Source organism: Halichoeres trimaculatus, unplaced genomic scaffold (assembly GCF_033239565.1).
Source record: "Halichoeres trimaculatus isolate MK-OKI-2021-1 unplaced genomic scaffold, fHalTri1.1 fHalTri1_scaffold_13, whole genome shotgun sequence".
Lineage (NCBI taxonomy): Eukaryota > Metazoa > Chordata > Actinopteri > Labriformes > Labridae > Halichoeres > Halichoeres trimaculatus.
The window spans coordinates 15,405,150-15,427,341 of record NW_027437191.1 but is presented as its reverse complement, the minus strand read 5'-3'; the positions used below and the strand labels follow the sequence as shown (position 1 = coordinate 15,427,341).

Sequence of the window (22,192 nt, the reverse complement as noted above, 5' to 3'; positions counted from 1 at the left end):
AAAAGTGCAGCAATGGGAACAAATTATGGTACAAAACAGTTACCTGTGGGTGGTAAACACTTAAAGACTTGACTTTGTGTAATGGCAGTAGAACTTTTAGAAGGAATATCTTGTGCTCTTCTTTCAGTGGTAACGCAAATCCATTAATTATGCTGCAAACAGAAACATTATCATCATCGGTAAAAAAGAAAAGCAGAGTGGTTCCTAACACCAATGGAAGAATGAGAAAATATGCTATTCCAGCAATTAACTCATCATTTAAATACTGAAAACCACACTTTAGAATTAATCAGAGCTGACAAAAAGGCTCTAAAACGCACCTCTCCACCATCTTACCTGCCTAATATTTCCAGTAATTCTGCTATTCCATTATGGTGTTCAGTCTCATAAATGAACCTGAAAAATGAAAGCAAAGTGATGCATTAAAGTGACTCATTATTCACTCCATCAGTCACAATTACAAGTGTCATTAATGTTCCCACCTACCTATAAAATATGTTATTAATCTGTTTCCTAATGTACGCTCGCAGGCCCAGGAACTTTCCGTAGATGCGATGAAGAGTGGTCTTTAAAAAGTCTCTTTCCCTGGGGTCTTCACTGTCAAACAGTTCTAAGAGCTGTGAAGAAATAAAGCTTATTGAGGCACTGAGAGAAAATTTCGATTCAAAGACGCTATCATTTCAGGTTTTTCAGCATGAGCTCACCTGCATTACAAACTTCTGGTCAATATACTTTTTGGCTATGTTTGGCTGAAAGTCTGGGGACTCTAGGAACCGTAAGAAGAATTCATAGACAAGCTGTGGAGAGAGAAACAAAAACAGTCTTGAGGATGACAGCAGAAAGCTTTAAAGTTTACAGTGTCTGTGTGTGAGCTGTGTACCTGTAAATGTGGCCATGCAGCCTCTAGCGTGGGCTCATCCTCCTCTGGGTCGAACTCTGCACCTGTGGGGTTTGATGATGGCGGCAACGTCCTGAACATATTCACAGCAAACTGTGGAAAAACACAGACAGGGAGGTCAGCAACAGGAGCATTGTTATAGATCATGACACACAGGTCAGTTGTAGAGCTGCAACAGTGAATCAGATGATAGACGACTATTTCTTATGGTCACAATAGTGCCTATCATAAAAAATCAGTGCCAGAGATACAGCTCATGTCATCTGTGCAAAACAACAAATTACATGTACAGTTCAGTTTCTCAATTAAGTGGCTTCTTGGGTTCAAGCCCTGAATGTTTTCTACAACTCTCTATTCACATGGGTTGTTGACAAAACTTTAAACTGCATAACCGTCATCAATATTGCTACTTGAACAGGGATTTATAGATATAATTGAGTCGTATTAATTATAATTTTAGGTGTATTAATTGTAATTTACAAAGATCACATTTCTCTTTGCCATTTCCTGCTAAGATCAATCCATCCTCACGACATTTAGACTGCCAAGACATTTAAATGGTAGATTTATGGTTAAGGCTTCATTTGTGGTAAAGCAAGAATGTCACATACATCGTCAGCACAAGCAGCACATTTAAAATGAACAATTTTTTCAAACCAGTTTTAACATCTGTCTTTGCACTTTTAAATAGGATTGAGGCAGTTTAACTTCAAACTTTTTATTCTGTTTTTCACTATGATAAACTTTTTGGGAATCAAGGTTCCAACTATATGTTATAATAAAATACTAACATCACCTGTCATACAGCAATGAGTGATTCTTTTTTTTTATGTCGACAAGGTGGAAAAAACAGCAGCTGCTTTCTCCACAATCCAGCAAACAGTAACTCTGTGAAACACTGTTTAGTTTGTCTACAACCAGTGGTTAGGCATTTGCTTCAAACACATGTCTGACAGCTACAACAATAAACCTGATGAGAGGGTTTAGAGATCTATCAGCCACAGTTTTTAAAAAGCAGGCAAGGTTGTTCATTATCCCAAATTTTTGTACCTTAAAAAGAAGTTGTCTTGTTGGGAGTTATGGTAGATAACTAGCAGTATTTTTGCCGCTGTCAAAATTAATAAGTGAAATATCTGCACAGATCACAGAAAAGATGCATTATAAACAAACCAGAGTATCACGACAACGGTGGATTCAAAAAGGTCTCCAGTAGCTCATTTTTCCAAAAGGTTTCCAGTAAGAAAGTCAAAGGAAATCATGGTTTATCAAACTAAGTTAACTCATACGCATCTTAATAGTCTGTCCTCTAAATGTTGTGTGGGAAATTTTTTGTATCTTCTTCCAGGAAAGTTCAGCTTCTCAGGGGTTTGTTTTTGTATTTCATACTTGACTGAGACAGCAGCTTGTTTACCTGTCAGCACCATTCCTTAAACTAGGAAACAGTCACTTTTTAATCCTGGACAGATTCAGGATCATCTACAGTGAGTGGTCAAACTTTGGTCTAAAACTCTCTCACAGTGTCATGTTTATATTCCCATCAGAAAATATTGCTTCCTTCCTTTAAGAGAATGGGACTCCAAACAAAACCATGACTGTGTCCCAAAGCTTCCAAAGGTATCAACATTGACCAAAATGAACCCTGGCTTATAGGAGGAAATGATAAGTACAGCCTTAACATAAGAATACACTATTAATGCCAGAGAGGAGTTTGTTGTGTCAATCTCCATACTTTGATGATGAAAGCATCAGTGGACTTCAAAGTGCCTTTGTCTGTACAAGGGCAGGGGAAAGTGGCTTCAAGGAAGAAGAGTATATTTTCATGCTGATTTGGCAGCTCAGTTGCATTTTCTGCTACACTGATCAAATAAAGGCATGATGAGGAGGATGGGGCTGAATTTGCACCTTGATCATCTGCAGTTTACCATGCGGCATTGAGACAAGCCTTTGATTAACATCAAAGGGTTTTAATTTGGCTTGGGAAGGCAAACCTGGCAACGTGAACACGTACAGTCAATTCAGAGGAAAAACACTGATGATGATGATGGTACAGTCGAGCTCTGAATGGAGACAGGGAACTCAGTGACCTCTTGAGAGAAATCTGATATGGATCACTTAATTAGAAAGGCTCTGTAATGATTTTACAGATAAGTGAAGTTAGCTTTGTGTGACACAGATCTCTGGGTCCAAAATAAGGTCAGTGGTGTAAATTACATAACCCATGTGAGTTTCCTACGACTCAGTGAGGGACCACAAACAAAACAGTGAATGGATTCCCAAAGTACTACTAGGTTCAAAAACTACAGAGCAGTAAAAAAATAAAGCCCATTAAAAAAAGCAATGCACAATTCTTACACGAAAAAACATCATTACATGGAAGTAAACAGTGGCATTGTATGTCGCTTTGGACAGAAGCATCCGCTAAATGAAAATGTAGAACTGTAATAGGTTAGAGAAAGACCACTGAGTCAGATGGCTCGCCAGGGTCACATGCATCAAGTTAAATGAAGCCACTACCCTGAAGGGTCTGATATAATTTTACCGACAATGTAGAGAAAATCCACACAGTAAAACACGATGACCTAGGAACATTAAACTGAGGACTGTCTCTGTTTAAGTGCCCCGCTTAAATTGATGGCCAAAATCACTATAACATCTATCTGAACCATATTTAGCCGACTATATAAAATGGACTGGTACCAGCAGCAGGAAAGCTCCACCACACAATGTAAATGAAGCCATCCATCATGCAAGATAATGGCTTTTAATCTTCTATTCAGTATGAAGGCAGGTGCTTGTTTGAAGGAAACAGGAGTGGTGGTGTGATTTATGTCCTTAATTAGTAACAGGAAACCCACATAGACCTCCTTAATGAATAATCTGAGATGCAACTATGCAATGATCCAAGAGGGGAACTTAGATATATCAAGGACAAGGGGAAATACCAGGATGGGACCATCATTACGACGCATTTCGTGTGTTTTACTAGAAATGTTGTAGCAGTAAAATATGACATTCATTGTTCATTGACTTTCCATGTTCAAATTCTCAGAGTTTGATAATTTTTCTGTTTCTTATCTTAAGTCTTTTTCTTACATGACTTAAACTGAGGGCACTGAAAATAGTAAAGGAACTGTGCTTGTATAGCAGTTTTACACATTATGTTACATTCACGTCCCATTCATGTACTGATGGCAGAGGCCACTGTGTGACATGGCCATCAGTGTTAACCATGGATTGCAGAAAAAATGGATGTAAGGTCCATGACATCGCCCATTTGTTTCTGATACAGTTTGGAGCCAATCCTCAGTGGACACAATTTTGAAAAAGCTTGACTTTACCAGGCTTCAAGTTTGGATGAGTCTCTTTGCAGAAGCCATTTAGGTTTCTGCCCAAGGACAGACATATGGACAGCAGGAGTTGGGATCAAACCCCCAACATTTAGGTAACCCCACTGAGCCACCCACATTTTGGATCATACAGGCTCTATTAAAAGTCTTAGGTGTAGCAGGAAATGTATAAACCAAGTGCACCTGTCACAAGAGATGGGCCGATACACTTCTATACATTCCAATCCGATCTGATCTATTAAAATGTAATCGTGCTGATATCCGGTCCATACAGATACAGTAGGCAACATAGTAAAACATGAAACAAACAAAACATTCTCAATTTCAAGGCATTTATTAAATAGTGTTGCAACAACCTGAGTGCAATATGTAATGGCATGGTATGTAGGGATGCATCAATCCAACTTTCCTGGCTCCTATACCGATACCGATGCCTGGGCTTTGGGTATCAGTCCATACAGTTACTGATTCTATACCAGTGTTAAAAAATAATCTGCATGCCCTACTGTGGAATAAGACTGGTAATGTTTTGGGTAAAAGACAAAAAATGAGTAGATGGAAAAACTGAAGTAAACACTTATTCAAACTATAGAATATTCAAATGTTTAGCACTATTTTGGTAAAAACAATGCTTCAGAATATACAGAAATTCTATTCAAATGTAAACTTTTACACCCCATAGACTGGTGATGCGGCAAAAAAGTGCATCAAAGGTAACATTTTAAATCAAGAAGCCAAGAGCGCCAGTGAAAAAAGGCACGGAGCTGTTTGCCTGGATCGGCCCCTTCCCCACCGATACCGATCCAGCTTTGAGGGGCACTGATACACCAATACCCAACACCAGGATTGATATCCGTGCATCCCTATCTGTCATCTCATATAAGAAAGATTTACTTCTGAATACTGACCATGTGCACCACCTCTGGGTAGATGGGTTCTGTGATGACGTTCCTGTTGTGGGTGATGTACTCCACCATCTCGCTCAGCGCCGCCCGCTTCACCTCCTTCCATTTCAGATCACTCAGAGGGTCTGAGACGAAATCGAAGAGGACGCAGCACTGCCGCAGCTTCTGGATGAAGAGCTTCTCCTGCTCTGCTGGGGGAACATCTGCAAGATAGAAATGAAACAGCAGAGTGAGCATCTCTAATTCTAAGGATTTCACTAAAAATAAAACAAAAAACCTCACTTAAGAGGGCAGAAAAAATGCCTTGTAACCTGCAACATTTAAACAGTTGTATAAACCATATGATTACTTATTTAGGTGTTCCAAAACTCAGCTGATAATGTACAGAAAGGAGAATACAAAGGGTTGCATAAGGGTGAAAAAGAGGCCTTTAATAAGCTGAAAAATTGTATGATGCTGAAGAACCTGGTGCTGCCCATTGTTATAAAAAAATAAAATCTCCAGTCTCTTTCTCAAGGCAGAACTGACTGCTGGAGATTTGTTTGTTGCCATGGTAATCCTTGCCAAAACCATCAACATTTTTCATCTCACCTAAACTCTTTTTCTTGTATTAAGAGCTAAACTGATCCATAGCTTCAGATTTATTCTGGTAGGGCCCAGCTGTACTTTTGCGACAGTGGAGTTCATGTAGTGACATGAAGTGGCTTCGTGAATCAATAATTCAACCTTTCACCGACAGTCACAGCGGCATCAGTGATGCAGAAGCTCTAAATCTGCCTGCGGGATTACTGAGCCACACCTGTCTGGGTGTCATCATTAACTCACAATTTAAAAATCATTACACAATTTTTTTGGAGATCCTACACACTCCCTGTCAGTGAGCCAGCACTGATTCTGTGCCAGTGAGAAAGCAATATAAGCAAAACAGCAGCTGCTCCGAATTAACCAATGATTAGCTCTGATTATGCACGGCACTCAAACTCAAGATAACACCCAATTAATCGAGCAATCAAATAAACATGATGTGTTATACAATGAGATAAATATTAATAACTTGATAACTTAATATAAGTGGGCTCATCTGAAAATATAATAAGACTTCAAGCAGCCTTCAAAGATTCTGACGCTGAGCCAGAAGCTAAGAGCTCAGGAGCTAAATACAGAATCTGAGAGGAGTTTTGTTCTGCACTTTGGAACCGTTACAAGTTTGATCCCAACGGACCTGAAGGGCTTTCCCAACTTGTGCACTGAAAATGTGTCAGACACATAAGGTGCTTAAAGGCCAAGTATTGCTTTTATAAAGGAGGAAAAGAGCTAATCTGAGAGCACATGGAACTTGTGTAGGGCACAGCACAGTGTGAAAAGTGTTAGCTACAGGTTAGATAAATGATAAATATAAACCCATAAATCATTCAGTCTGAACTTACAAGCCACAATAACAGCTTCGTCATTCGTTTGTCCACCACAGGGACAAGACACTCATCACCTCATCTGACCAACCTATGAAAGAGCATTCATTTGTCCATCACAGCCTGGGTTTATGACTCAGTTTTGTCTCCCCATTAAGAGCCTGCATGTGTGCTGCACATCTCCATGGTGACCACATGCACGGACAGGACTTTGGACCAGGGGGTGACCACAGCTAATCAAAGATGCATGCAGGCTGCTGCTGCTGTTGTGGCTCTGGGATCATATGCTGCTGATTTGCTAATCCAATGAGCTGTGGTCGAGACAAATGTCAGACAGCATACGATGTGAGTAACACTGAGTGGACAATCACCCCTAACAACACCAGCAACTCAAACACAAGAGTGACACTGTTCCAACACCATTTCAACAAAGTAGGAATATGTGACAACTTTGGCCTAAAATACATCTTTTTAATCTGTTAGCTGTTCTATAACAGGGTATATGCTGAAATCCTGAGGTTAAATTCAATAACTTTTCAAGACTTTTTTAAACTTTTCAAAAAGTCTTAAGACCATATTGCAACTTAAAGCTGTTGTTAACAACCAATCTTTGACAACTGTAGTTTGCATTCTAAAATAAATTGTGTAAGCTGAGAAGAAATAAAGCTTGACAGAATAAATGAAACTAAAGGCAGGTTAATTGACATTCCCATTACCACAAAAAGTAACAGCAGTTGTTTAAGGCCAACTTGCAAAAAAAAAACAAGAATTTATTTCATCATTGTTAAAATTTAGGACATGTGCTTGAGATTGTGTTATTTGCTTTCTATCAGCGTTACATACGGATGGCTACTAAACTCCTGTATGAACTGAGTTTGTTGTCACATTAGCCTACGGATATGTAGGGCTGCTAGTGTTATGTTTAGCCCGTGCCTCACAAAATTACAACTTTGCTGGTTGTCGCGTCTCAAACAACAGCGCTAAGTAACTGTATTGATAAATACCTTATCTCATTGCGTTGTATCCAGTAAAAAGGTGATTTAAACAAAGAAAATTTGTTCCAAAACAACTGAGATCAGGGAAAGCTTTCTCTAAATCCTAAGAATCCAAGAGCCCAGGTCGTCAAAAGTCTGAGACATTTTCTCAGGGGGCTCGAGAAACTCTTATGATCTAGAGAGAAATATTTTGAGATGCTAAAGCTTTTTCCAGATCCATACGCTGGTCTGTGATGAGTGTGATGAGCAGAATGATCATCCAATCACCAGGTGTGGTTATTTTTGAAGGTTCGGACCCTGAAAACATTTTCCAAACAGATGGACTATTTCCATGGCAGATATATGGAATTTTCTGTCTGAGGTGTCAGGTTAGTTTGTAACAGACGCAAGGAGGAAAATAAATATTCATCAATACTTTTGGAGTCAAAGCTTGAATACCAATAAAATTTAATACCTCATAACATTACCATTAAGATTTTTTAATACTTTTTAAGGGCCTTAATTTTCCCACAATTGATTTATCAACTTTTAATACTTTTTAAGACAAAAACAGCCACATGTGACTGAAAAACAGAGCCAGTGAGCTGAATCTATGGACGTAAAGAGCAGGAACAGAGTGCACAACTGCTAGTGAGGAAACAACAAATCAAAAAATAAAGTTATCATCTGATCGTTCTCAAGTGGTTCTGCTTCAAAGAACTCATAAACACGTCTGCCCACAAACCCGCAGGAAGGTGCTGGATTTGGTTTGCTTGCAGCAGAAATTGAGCTTCTTCGTCTTAGTCTGTGCTTCTCTCCTTCACAGGCTACATCTGTGTTTGATGTAGACGGACAGAGAGAAGGGCAGAGCAATGTGTCCTAGTCCCTGTATGTTATCTCTGAGTCCTGATCTGAGAAATATTTATGGTGCTGTGAAATCAGAATATTTTGCAATGTCTAGAGATCACGTTTTTGACTGAATTGCTCTCTTGCTGTCCCCTCTTGTTCATGTTGTTCTCAAGTCATTGTTGGTTTTTAAGAACAAAAAAACTCCTGATATTTGATGAGTATAATCTCAATTTTTCCAGATTTTTGACATCGGAAATTTCTTTGCCACATGTCAAATACAAAAACATGCTGGCCTTACTGAATCGAGGGGGAGCCTCAGGTGATGATATGATAAATTAGACAAACTTCAGAGTTATATATTCCATTTCTTTTTCTGCATTGACAAGGGATGCACACATTTTGTTCACCATATGATCAAAGGTTGTCATCCTTGCAACTTGACATCAAGAACATGGTCTGTTAAATGAGATGGTCAGATTGATCTTTTATCATGTTAAGCCCTAATGCCAGACATATGCTGTGACTGAGCCCTTGTGCAGCATAAGTCAAGGCTTTAGCTTCAGTTTATTACAACCACTATATGGTCATAAAGATGGATGAAGGACAGCAGCACAGCATGGTTTGGCGACCTTGACCAGAGCGTGATGTAACCAGCACAGGTACTTGAACCTTAACCAGCAGGGACGACTGGGAGACGGCGGTGCTAGCTCTGCTAATGTTGGCCACAACAAACCCATTGACACTGTATTAAACCCTGCCATAAATAGGTCACACACCCTGCAGGTAAACTCAGTGCTCGTTTTGACTTTCTGCCTGAGTCTTGTCTTGCCGTTGGACTGCAGGTCAAATCAGAATTTTAATTTTCCATTCAAATAACTAGAAAATTCCTAGTTTATGAACAGCACTAGTATAGAAATTGCTGAGGTTGTAGTAATCTTATATCTATATTCTAATTCTACAAAGCTTACAAAGACCATTACCAATTTCATGTAGTTGAGTTTCCATAACAGGAAACAGATGCATCAATGACGCATATAGACCTCCACACAACATCCTGAGACCTAGACAGCTGAGTTCAAGTATGACACTTTCATGGTAACACTAGGTATCAATCCTTTGCATAATCCTCATTTAAACAACTAAAGATTGATGCTGTCCTCTAAAATCTCTTCAAAGACGTTGTGCTCACCAGCAGATGTGTTCAAAAAGCTGCTTTGTGGGCCATACAAACATATCAGCACATGTTTGTGCAGTGAAGAAGGTGTACAATAAATAAAACAGTTTGTAACCAGCCTTTTCTGCCCAGCTTTCTTTTGAATATGCCTCTGCAGCATGTGGGGGGACATTCAGACATCAGTGTCGACAGAAGTCCAAAAAAACGTAATTACCTTGCACTGAGGAGAAAAGTCAATTCTAAGAAATGCATCAAAGTGATTTGTACAGAAAGGAGGTCGTGCTCACTCCCACACAAGCTTGAGCCTGAGCTAAGGACTGACAGCACCAACAAGGACTTTCCCTACACCTCCACGTTTCTGAGTCACAGCAGCACTGCAGGCACTGAATGCACAGGATGAAATGTAGCTACCTGTGTGGTACTGGAAAATGCTACAGTTGCTGTAACCTGGTCGCTGATCTTGAAAGAAATACTCTGTTTTATATTAAATGTACCGAAACAAGAAGCATGTCAAATTCTTTTGAAATCGTGATTTTCCTGAGGTGCTTGGAGAGGCCTTGTACAGCTTGTTCTTTGAGTGTGTGCCTTTGGGGCTTGCTTGTTCAGTACAGTACCTCAGATCACCGAGTCGAGCCAAGTGGTTACAAAACATTTTGTCCCTTTATACAGACACGGTGCTGAACAGTGACAACTCTTTGTGCAGCGTTATGATTAACAGATGATCCATTTATTTAAAGAGATGCAGCTGGTAGCTTTATGCACCCATAAGCTTCAGCTCTGACATCCCAGGAGAAAGTTCAAGGGATGTGTGTTGTGTCAACACTGTTTCTGACTGCTTACAATAACAACCTAAAACTTTTAACAGTTAAGTTGTAAGGACGGAGTAATATGACATTTCCAGGGCAAACTTGCTGCAATGTTCTATAACCATAACTATACTATTTTCATAAATCCTCTCAAGCAGAAATGCGTGCAAAAAAATTCTGTTACTATAGACCAAAAAAAGAGCAGTTTAGTTTGAGAGTGAAAAGATATTTTATATTTCTTTTAAACCAGGAACAAAACAAGTGAAACAAGATGTAAAAGTGAATGATTCTTTACAGATGACACCCTGCAATCATCACAGTGACACTGTGTGTCCATTTTTAGTTTTAAGCTTATAGTTATTAATGTAGAACGAGTAATAAGTAGGGATGCACGATATTATCGGCACAATATCGGTATCGGCTGATAAAAGCTTAAAAACACGTTTATCGATATCGGCAGATATGAAAATTTCTGCAGATAGGCACAGCTGATAAGGTGCTATTCAGTTAGGATTATTATTATTTCCATCTGAAAAATAAGCTCCTTAAATAAAATGTAGCACTTCATTTATTTGCACTGCAGAGCTCTGTGTCTGTCACCAGGTTGTTACAGTAGCTCTAAAATAATCAAATGCAACTTAGTTATGTTTAAAAATGCATTGTACATTTAAAGTTCATGTGATCTAAAGAAATTATTTTTCTGTATTTCAATACTGAATGTCTTGAGTTTGAAAAAATAATACATTTCTTATATATGGTAAAATCAAATGTTTTTTGTCTTGTTTTATGTGTGTTTCTTAAACAAATAAGACCGTCACAATAAGAGTAACATATAAATTCCAGTACAGGATAGACTTAGCTTTCTTTACAGTGAAAAAAACAAACAAACTTGTGATTATTGGGATTGGCCAAAAGGGGTTTCGATATATTGGCATATAGGATATCGGCAAAAATCCAATATCGTGCATCCCGAGTAATAAGTGGTTCTTAGTCTACTTTTTGAACAAGCTTAAAGAAGGTTGCAGCCATCATCAGGACCTGAGTGCCATGAGGTCTCCCAGCTCCTGTTACACAACAGCACTAGGGTTTCTGAATGGGCTTAAAATATTAAGAGACGTGCTGTGAAACTGCAGACTTCACACACAGGCCTCTCGGCGTGGATGGGCAAATAACCTTTACTCATCAGAAGGCTCCTGTGTGCACACAGGAAAAAAAAACCCTCTATGATATGTCAGCCATGATTTATAATTGATGAGTTGTTAATAACCTGGCAGTAGCAGCAAAACTTTGTGCATGTTCTGTTTCAGTTCAGACAGCAGTGATGTCAGTTTGCAAAGGTGGCTGTGTGCAAGTATATTACCACAATTATCTATTTTAACAGCGTCTCATACCTCAACATGAAACAACATCTCACAAATAGTGACATATGTGTGCAATAGTGAGCTGCATGCTGCCACTTCTTATTGTGGAGGGAGAAGTAATGTGTGCAAAAATATCAGCTTCACATTTGGAAGACTAGACCACTGAATCAGCACTCTCTGTTCAACCAGTGAGTGAGTTTCGGCTGAACTCCTGCTGCACATTGCAGCTTTAAGCTTTGTGGTTAGAGGGTACCTAACCAGCAGCAACATGCAGAGCACAAGTGTCAGCTGACACCGCATCCACACACAATACAATACAGATACACACAGATAACAACAAGCTTTGACCTCACTTCCTATGACATCAGCAGTCTTGATGGGGGGATGGGAGGCTCAAAAGTAGCACTCCGTCTCCCTTTCTCACCCTCCCTCTCGTACTCAAGCTAAGCTGTGCAATGTCTTGACAAAACCCTTCATCGCTCCCATACAAACACAAGCCCCCGCTTCCTCTTCCAAAAATAGTCCCGCCACCCACACAAAGAAGAGAAATGCTCCCAATCTCATGCTGCAACTTTAAAGACAGTCACCTGACACAATTATTACCCTCTGCAGAATCCAAAGTGGGAGCTTCAGTTGCTAAGTGACAACAACATTCTTGCCATTCTCCCCCTTCAAACACATGAACACAGCACAGCAGAGGAGGCAAATTTCCTGCTCTCACCTCTAAAATGCATGAGGGCCACAGGCTGGAAAGGCCCATTAGAGCTCGGTGCATCCAGAACCATCCCGCTGGCAGCTCTAGCACATGCCAACATCAGAGAGCGGAGGCAGGAGACAGGGGAGGAGAGGGCAGCCCAGGCTACGGCGGAGAGCCAGCCTCCATTTTAGCACGAACACTCGGAGCAGAAAATGAAGCTCCCCTGCTGCTGGAGGGAACCAGCTAGTTAGTGATGTCATAGATCGGTGCAGCTGCGCAGTTGGCTGGATGCAATCACATGGGCCGGGCTGTCGGAATAAATAAACATGAGGGAAGGGATTGGCTGCTGGGCTGAGGGGGAGGGGATGGGACTGTTGCTGTGATTGGAGCAAGACAACCACATCTGTCAAGAGTTTTAGAGCGCAAACTACAGATATTTAACTGCTCTGAATCTTTAAAGTCACAGGAATATAATCCACCTAAAAGCACTCTATCGAGACTGCCATAAAAAAAAGGTAAAGAGGAACCACAAGTCTGAAGCATTTGGCACCACAGCCCAATTTCAGACGATAGTCAGACTAAATATCTGGAAGATTCAACTGAATCAACTCCAGAGAGGAACCACTTACAATGTGCTGGCGTAGAGACTTCTATATGTGTGCACCGTCTGTGTGTATATGTGTGAGCTCTTGCATGACAGATGGCTCTCCAGGACCACAGTCTGAGCCCAGGTGTATGTGACAGAGAAACAGGAAGGCAGGAAGTCTCAATATGAGCCACACAGGATGTGCATATGCAGTGAGCAGTCAGCAGCACAGGAGACAAACCCGTGCAGTGTGAAGCTGTGCAGGAAAAGAGCCAATCTACAGCAACATGGATGGGCTAAAGCACCAAAGTCAGTCTGACGAATCTATTGAACAAGCTTTAAATGATGCATGTCTGAGAAAAACTCAGTAACCCCTGGTTACAGATTGTGAGCATACATGCACACATGCTTTAAGACAACAGGATGCAATACAGTTTTCTTTCAGTCAGAGAAAACCAACTTTAATTTGCTGCCATCAGGACATGCATGCTTTTTCACCTCTTTGAATATTACTGCAGTATGCAAGGTTATTATAGTCAACATCAACATCCTTTTTTAAAAAATGTATTCACCTGGGACAGAGGAAGAACCATCCTCATGAAACAATAAAATGTGTAAGTGTTATTCTGTCTGGCCACCAGGGGGATGGTAAAAAAAAACAAAGAAGTGAGTTACGACATCCATTGACAAAAATGTAAACTGAAGACATTTTCTTAATAATTTTAGTTTATTGTAGTTATTTTTGTAAACTTACAATACATTTTAAGTTAGATACCTTTTGCCTTAATTTTCTTTTTTTTTCAGTCAGAAACGAACTATTCTGACCCACAGTGTAGGGTTCAGTGTCAATTTAACACAGAAATATAAACCAGTTGAGCATGATTCCTGTTTATCTTTTCACATAGGAAAAAGGAGGTCAAATGACATATCATTTCTTGGCATTAATGTTTTCACTGATTCAGACACTTTGTCAGGAATCAGTTGCGTTTTTCTTTGACAAAGACTCAGTTTCCCATGACCACTGTCACCCACTGTTGTAATGTCGTGACACTTGCCAAGTAGTACGTTTACCTAAAAGCAAATGAATGCAGAGCAGGTCTATTTAACACTACTTTTTTTGTGCAAGACAACTTTTTGCAGGATACAAAGTGATGAAATTATACATTTATTAATAGTTACACAGTGCTATTGTTTGAAACGTGACAACAAGCAAACTTTGTAAACTCAATTTGTAGCATGGCACTGTATGTCTTACCAGTGTTTATTTACCAACTCCAACCTCACCAAGCAGAGCAAATGTAACCTCTCTTCATTTTATTGATAGATTCTCAAGTTTGAACAGACCACTGCAGAATAACTGCTGCATGGAGGTTGGAATGAACATTATTACTAGGGATAGACCAATTATCTGCCATGCCAATTATTGGGGCCGATATTTGGCATTTTGGGGCATATTGGTATTGGCCTTTTTTTTAATCTGACGGCCGATATGAAACCCATTCAAAACTGTGTCATTTTGGCTCTGATGCCTCAGATGGTCGTTTAAAATCAGTCATATAAAACCAAACAGAAAGTTATTTCAGCTGCATTACACGCCTGTGAAAGGCAGCACAAACTCAATTCTGTCCAGTTTTATTGCAGTTACATTGAACTTTTGGGAAACTTTGTTTACTGTAGAAAACTTTAGCTATTTATCTTTTTAAGTTTTCTTTCAACTTTATAAAACATGCTGCTAAGCGTGGGAGCTGTTTAATAAACATATGCTTGAAGGCATTTGATTGCAGTTAAGTGTTAAGAGTTTGTATTATTCAAAACTTTTTACGCCAATATTTTCACTTTGACTGCAAATGAATATCGGCTTCAAATATCGGTTAATCGGTCTCCTTGCCTACTTATTATCAGTATCAGTATCAGCCCCAAAAAATCTATATCAGTCTATCTCCAATTATCACAAACAGTTGAACCCGTGTTTTAGCCTTTAGCCTGTGCCCCACTCTCCGGTTTAGCTTTCTTCCACTCTTCTGTCCTTTATTTTTTTGACAATCTAGTTCAGTGTCCACCATTACTGCAAACTGAATCAATAAATATTTTTCTAAAGAGAGAATGGATGGTTCTCACATTTTTTATAGCACTTGATTTCTATAATCTACAGGCAAAGCTTCGCTTCACCTACTAAAATCAGTATCTAGAGCTGAGTTCAACAAAAAAGCTCAGACTGCAGCTTAATGCACACAACTAGAAGCTCTGAATTCAGTTTTTACTTCATGATTGTTAGTCTCATGCCAGTGAACTCTTGATAACTTGCTTTTTCTAAATAAAAATAATACAAATAAATAAAAAAAATACAAGATTGGACAACTACAGACAAAACATACTGGTGAATCAGGAGTCAGAGTTTGGGAACTGGCAGAAGTCCAGCATACTTCTGTCTGATCCTGATTTATTAAATAGAGGAGTATTTCACCAACAGGATCTACATTAAGTGAATAATGTGCTCTTTCTTAGCACACTGTTCTCCAGTCATGGGGTTATCTCCCATCAGTAGATGTGTTGTTCGTACCAGGACGGCACTGAACACACCCACTTGTTATAAATTCTCCCCCAGCACTGCTTTGGCACATGTGCTTATCAGCCTTGAGCTTTCTGCTGCGCCTGTGCTATTTCTGTCTGCGCTGAGAGAGAGTGAACTTGTGAGGCATCATGAGTCTCGTCATGGAAGAGATGGAAAGTGTGCCGGCCTGTCTTATATCAGAGCCTTCTCTAAATCCATCATTGATAGCAGCAGGTCAGCTGAAAATACACAGCTGAGTGGTTCATTTACAGGCCTGCTGAACCTCAGTGACATTGTTCCCCATAACAGCACTTACAGCTAGAACAGGTTTAGTAAAACAGGCCCATCACAGCTGAGGCTTTTTCACAACAGATGCTGAACTTTCTTCTTAAGCAGCTTCCACTGATATGAGCACAGGTCTTCATCCGTTTTCATTCATCTCATTTCTTTGACAGTTAAGGATTCTTTCAAAGCAGTTACTCTGAGCTGATCTGTAGGGACTGTATCTGACTAGGAAAAGTGCCCAGCCAATCAGCTTGGCTCTTTAATTATGAAACGTCAGACGTATTTTGTTTTCTGTTCATCCACATCCTGTTCTTAAAAAAGCATACCCGCGTCTCATGTTTTACTGAAAATACTGAGTGTTAAAGCCAGCTGCTGGTCTGAAATCGAAACATTTCAGCTGACTAATTTCTTCGTTGCCAGTCACGAATACTTCAGACTGTATTATTCAACTGAATCATGTATTCAGGTCAGCTGGAGAATAAAAGTTGCCAGTTGTTCACCCAGAATCCTCGCAGAGTGCTGAGAAAGGCAGGTTTTTAAAACCAAACCGCTTCATTTAGTGTTTGTACCAACTTCTAAACCCTCTGCAGATACATTTGCTCTGAGTTACACCTTTCGAACAGAGATGCTGACTGAATCCCAACAGAAACAAACTGAATCCTGACATGGCAGCTCAGCACACAGACTCTCCTCATGTCCCATGTCTTAATTAAAAGAGGAAAAAAGTGGAGAAACGCTGATTTATAAACGTGATGTGAAACAGTTTTATTTCAACGCACTTGCCTGTAAAAATGCCAAGGATTATTGTATAATAAGGGGAAACCTCTGCAGTATATAAAGCTCCTAATTTTTTATGTTTTTTTGATGTACTTCTTGTAACCCTGTCAGTTTTCCCACATGATGGTTTGAATTGTGACCTTCAAAAGGCCTCTGTGTTCTTCCCTAGGCCACATACAGCATGATTTTAAGACAGTTTTAGAGCCCAATCTACTGGTCGACCTGCCTCAAATGCAATACCAACAATAACCAATGAGAGAAGCAGAATTGTTAACAGAATCATTGTGAAAGGACGGTCATATGTAAAAAAGGCCCAACCAATCCAGATGTGTGTGGTCTTTAAAGACTTTAAAGCAGGTTATGATCCAAGTCATCTCATGTGTCACTGGTCTTTCACTACAGATGTCGAGGGCTGAGCAGCTCAGATTTTCATCAAAGCTGATGAAAAGAGTTTTTCATGCCAAGTGACAACACCCACAACCCGTAGGCTGACATCAGCAATTTCAAACCAAGAGCTGTCTCTAACTTGTTATGTAAAATTTGACTAATCAGATGGTATTCGAAAGTGTGAAAAATGCTCCAATGTGGGCACAAAGAAAGGTCGTTTTCTAAACTAACGATGAAAGTTGAGTCAGCCATAGATATCTACAGCTTCAGCAGCTTGATCACAGTCAGTGAGTTATGTCTTTGTTTCAAAATGTTTAACAAGGGAAATCTCTCTCATGAGGCGTAGGAGTCTCTTCCTCTAACACATGCAGGAGTGGCAGAGGAAACCCTTCCCTGAAGCCTGCCTTGCCCTTTAGCATCCTGCTTCAAGAACCTAACACATGCATGGTCAGGTGCATTATATATTGCTGTGTCAGAAAAATCTGCTACAAAGCTGAAGAGTGTTCAATGAAAAATTGTGTTGTCGCACACAGTTGCTATCTGATGAGTCTTGAGTATTGAGAATCAAATCCTGAGCACAAGTTTTATTAAATCTATTTTACAAAGTATAAATCCCAAGGTCCTGATCTTGTTGTTTTACAATTCTACAATTTTACTTAGCAGACACTTCTGCCCAAAGTGACAACACAAGCAAGAATTTAGATGAGACGGAAAACCTTAGTCAATGCGATGAAGTGCTGCAGGTGCTAACATCTAGCACCACAAGAAGTGCCCCCAACCTAGGGATGGGTACCGAATTAGGTACTTTTATAGGTACCGACCGAATTCTGTCAAAAGTACTGGGTACCGATTCATGTAAAATCAAAAGGTACCATGTTTAGGTACCTAAATGCATCCTTGTGACTGTGAGGCAGTGGAAGACTAGGTGATTTTGAGTACCGGTACCGGTACCGATTGCCAGGTACCGGGGGTTGGTACCGTATCGTTTCAAATGTGAAAGGTTCCCATCCCTACCCCAACCCCTCAACTGAAATAATGTATCCACAGCTAACCTTGATTAAAAATCTTCATAATCAATATTGTTCAACTTTCAACAACATTCAATCATCAGTGCTGAAAATTCACCAAGAGCAGAGTCTTAGACGTTCTGACCCATTCTACCCCTTTTAGATATACAGTTTAGTGAAAAAATTCACTGTAGTCAAACTTGGTGTTAAACCAACAGGGTTACACTAGAGTTTATTTGGTCTATTTGATGGTGTCAGCTTTTCTTTATGCAGGTGGACCTGGGTAACCATTTACCATTTTTTGTGTATTAAAGATGTTTGAATTACAAACTAATTTTGTAAATTAGGAGGAAATCAGAGAAAATCTGCTAGGTACCAAAATGGAGGTGAAAAACACAGGTAAGAAATGCATAGGTGCAACTAAAGAGGTGTCAGCAAGCATCCAAAGCTTCAAGCCTTTTAAACACTGGTGACACTTTGGTAAAAGATTAAAAAAAAAAAAAAGGAGAAAAGACTTTGTTTTTTTTTTCCTGTGAGATCCCAGTCCTATATGTAAAGTTTGTTACCTTGTATGTTAGACCTACAATCATTTTCTGTTAGGGGGGGCTATGACTGTGTTAAATTGTGCAATTTGAATGGATTCAGGTTTGAACCCTTGACGTCCTCAAGACGACTGGTAGAGATTGGAGCATGTATATTTGAGAAAAACTACAACTACTTCCTGTCAACTATCTGTTCAGGGTGAAATGCCTAGCTTTGAGAACCTGCAAGGGACAGGCCCTTTTCCAAAAGCTTTAAACAAATTTTAACCTCAATGTGTCTGCACAAGACTGATAAGAGATGAAGGTGACCATATGAACTGGGACTAGTTTGTTCAAACAGGATGCCTGGATTATGGGTCGTTTTTGAAAGTCAACTGAAGATGGCATCCTTTCTGTTTGGAGGACATGTATGTACGATATGTGAGAAAAAACTGTAAAGGAAGGGTTATTTCTACACTTTAGGGAGCACTATAGAGGGGATTTTTTGTTTCTTCATTTGTGTTACAAAAGACCTGTATGATATCAAGCTTCCTTGCCCAAGTTCTTTTTCTGCAAAATATGACGAGAGTTTTGAGGCATGCTCTAGTGTCCAAAAACATAGAACACTCAGCAAGAACTCATCATTCTTTGTCTTTTTCGTAAGGTCTGAGCACCAAAGCTTTTACAGAAACTCACTGTAAAAATTATTCATTGTTTCATCTCTATTTCCATTGGTTGAAAAGCAGGTCAAAGCTTAAGAGGACTGCAGGAAATATGTCATAATCCTGTCACCTATGATCCTGTTACAAGCCAGAGATTCATCTTCTTACATATTCAAGACCTCTGAACCTCTCGAATTACAGAGGATCCTACCAAAGAACAGAGCACAAAACTAATCCTTATTGTGTATTGATGATACAGCTGACAATTTATAAATACATTAAAACTCATGTCCACTTCTAAATGACTACTTTCACCGCACTACATTCATTTTCTTAGATGTCCTTCATGTAAAGTTTTTCTAAAGACTTGATGGTTTGTTCGTGAAGACGAAAAAGACATGATGAAAACAGCTGATAAAAGGCTCATGAGATCGAGACGAAACTATAGGCTACAGGCTATTTGTAATGATACTGTCTGAACATATCAAGTATTTGCTCCAGTAATAAGCATGACTGAAACATTTGGTGTGCAAACCACCAGATGGCAGCAGACTCTATGAAACAGATGCTTCGTGCTCTAGACGAGAACACATACAGAGGCAACAACTGTTGTTCCTCGCTTTTTGGCAAGAACATTAACACTTGAAACAGGACCACAATAAAATAAACAGACCCCTGTAGAGATGAATCCTCTGTTTATGAGCTTTAGTCAGAGAGATCTCAAACAAACATTTATCCAAAGCACAAATGTTTTACTTTGGCACAGTCTTAGAAAACTGGCTCTTCGTGTTACTTTTTCAGCAGGAATAATGTGAAATGCTGAGCAACAAACTGCAAAAGCTCAGGGAGTTGAAATGTACTCTGGAAGCACTCTCAGTTTTGAGGCCTGTTTGTGGGAAAGGCCTGTTTCTCTTTAGGGTTTTCAGTCTTGCTCTAACCATGTGGCTCTGCAGGACAGGTTCTTGGACATGTGTTTCCATCAGGAGGTGGTGAACATGCCTGGAGTAAAAACAGGCCAAGCAAGGAGCATGTTTGGACAGGGCCAAGTGATAACAACTTTTGGCCCTCTGTTGATAAAGCTCAGCAGAGTGTAATCAAAGCTTTCATTGGGGTGTGAGAATAGAGTGACCTTGGTAAGAAATACATTATGCTTACAGTTTCTTGGCTAATCAAACAGAAATTCAAGATAAATACAGGTAGATTTCATGGCAGACTCATCTTTGGGTTTTTGCACACGTTTTGAGGCTTACTTGCGAAAAAAATATTCGGAGTAAAAATTCAGCTCTCTCAGGTGACAAACAAGGATGCCAGCTAAGGGACCGTGTTTGACCTTCCTCTAAAGGAAGCCTTAACATTTAGGAAAAATGACACCAAAAAGAAAACATCCTAATTAGCGTATCTGCAGGTTTCAGAAAGTCAAATTGAAGAATTTTTAAGACTTTTTAATAACAACTTAAGTGGAATTTAAGGCTGAAAAGGCTATATATAAGGCGATGATTGGGGGATCCAGCTGTATCGCAATCCAAACTGACATCATCATCCAGCCAACTCCCAATAAACTTGCACTTGTCTATAGTCCCAGAATGGCTACCTAGCATGCAAATAATTTATATCAAAGGGATTAAAGCAAAAACAGACTAAAAACTGTAATCCTAGAAAGAAAACTATGTTCCTAGTAAAAGGAAGAAAACAACAGAGGTGATTTTTATCATTATTATTATTTTAGAAATAAAACCAACACATTTTTTGCTTTTCTGAAGCTAAAGATCGGGGCTAACAGATATGAGCTTGCCTCTATTTTAATAAATGAATAATATATATAATACAAATATAAAATAGAAAAAAAAAATTATAGGAATATGAAAAATAACATTTACTAGTCCTGCCCCCAAAAATAAGACCTTAGGGTAATTTATTTAAGACCAGCATACAACATTTTCAGTAAATTTAAGACATTTTTAGGCCTAATTTTACATACATGAATCTAAGACTTTTCAAGACTTTTCAAGGATGCACGGACACCCTGGTAATAATTTGGGGAACAGCTTATAAAACAGTGAAACCTTGATTATGAACCAGGTCTACCTGATTCTGCAGCCCTATAGGAACACCATTGCTGTACTAGTTTTAAAGAAATGTGCATTCTCTAATAAAGGCTGTCTCTGGAAGGAGAAAAATGAATACAGTTTCAGTAATGAAAAGGTTTCTCAATTTTTTTCAAATGGGAACATTGATGTTGTTTTATTTTATCATATTGTGTTCAGTAAAAGTACTTTCACGTTGAAACAAGCTATGTTTATCGCACTTACAGAGAAACAGATTCTTGTGCTCACTGACTCCTTTTCACCATCTTCTGCACATCTACTCCTCATTTTAATTTTCACAGGCTCACAATGCAGTTTGTTCTGCCCTCAAGGTCATACGGTTACTTCAAAAAGCTCAGAAACTGAGAAAGACTACATTGTTGGGAGTATTCATGCATGCATACATACAATGTAATAGGCCCTCAAAGTGAAACAGCAGCATCCCGTTGCGTGCTTTGCCGCTGACACTGAGGTTTAATTAATCAAACCTGGATATATAACTGCACAAAAACACAACAATATTTCTCTTCCACAAGCAGAGGAAGAGAGGAGGAATACAAGTTTAGCTGCCAGACATAGCTGGTCACTGGCAACATCCCGAAACACAGGGACCATGGTATTAAAGCTTTATCTCTGGATTACCACTAAATATAGACACTTGGGTTAAATCCAGCGCAAAGTCCATGCCATGTACGTCCTCTGTTTGTTTCCTTCTATTGCGTAATCTGATGCTCAGCTTGTATCAAAATTGGAGTGATGCAGCTGGAGGAGTTTATGGGTATTTCAGTGTGGAAAGAGGAAATAAGTGAGTGTGTGCATGCAGGTATGCACCCCTGTGAGGCCTGCTCTTATCCATGTCAAGATTACAGAGATCCTTCACCACACAGAGAGAAAGAACTGCTCTATATTTAG

At 39.4% G+C, this 22,192-nt stretch overlaps 1 protein-coding gene across 3 annotated transcripts in view; it reads right to left on the bottom strand.

Annotated features, from left to right (window-relative positions):
- The window catches only part of ppp2r5cb (protein phosphatase 2, regulatory subunit B', gamma b), a 32,274-nt gene that overhangs the window by 4,831 nt on the left and 5,251 nt on the right, over positions 1–22,192 (bottom strand). For 2 of the 3 annotated variants that reach the window (XM_074684961.1, XM_074684963.1), the window contains exons 4-9: positions 5,154–5,353; positions 881–991; positions 705–797; positions 487–617; positions 337–396; positions 44–152 (exon numbers count right to left, since the gene is read on the bottom strand). In XM_074684961.1, the coding sequence (XP_074541062.1) occupies positions 44–152; positions 337–396; positions 487–617; positions 705–797; positions 881–991; positions 5,154–5,353 (704 nt within the window). Of the gene's footprint in view, positions 1–43; positions 153–336; positions 397–486; positions 618–704; positions 798–880; positions 992–5,153; positions 5,354–12,444; positions 12,655–22,192 lie in introns of those variants that run through there. The other variant, XM_074684964.1, reaches the window with a different exon arrangement.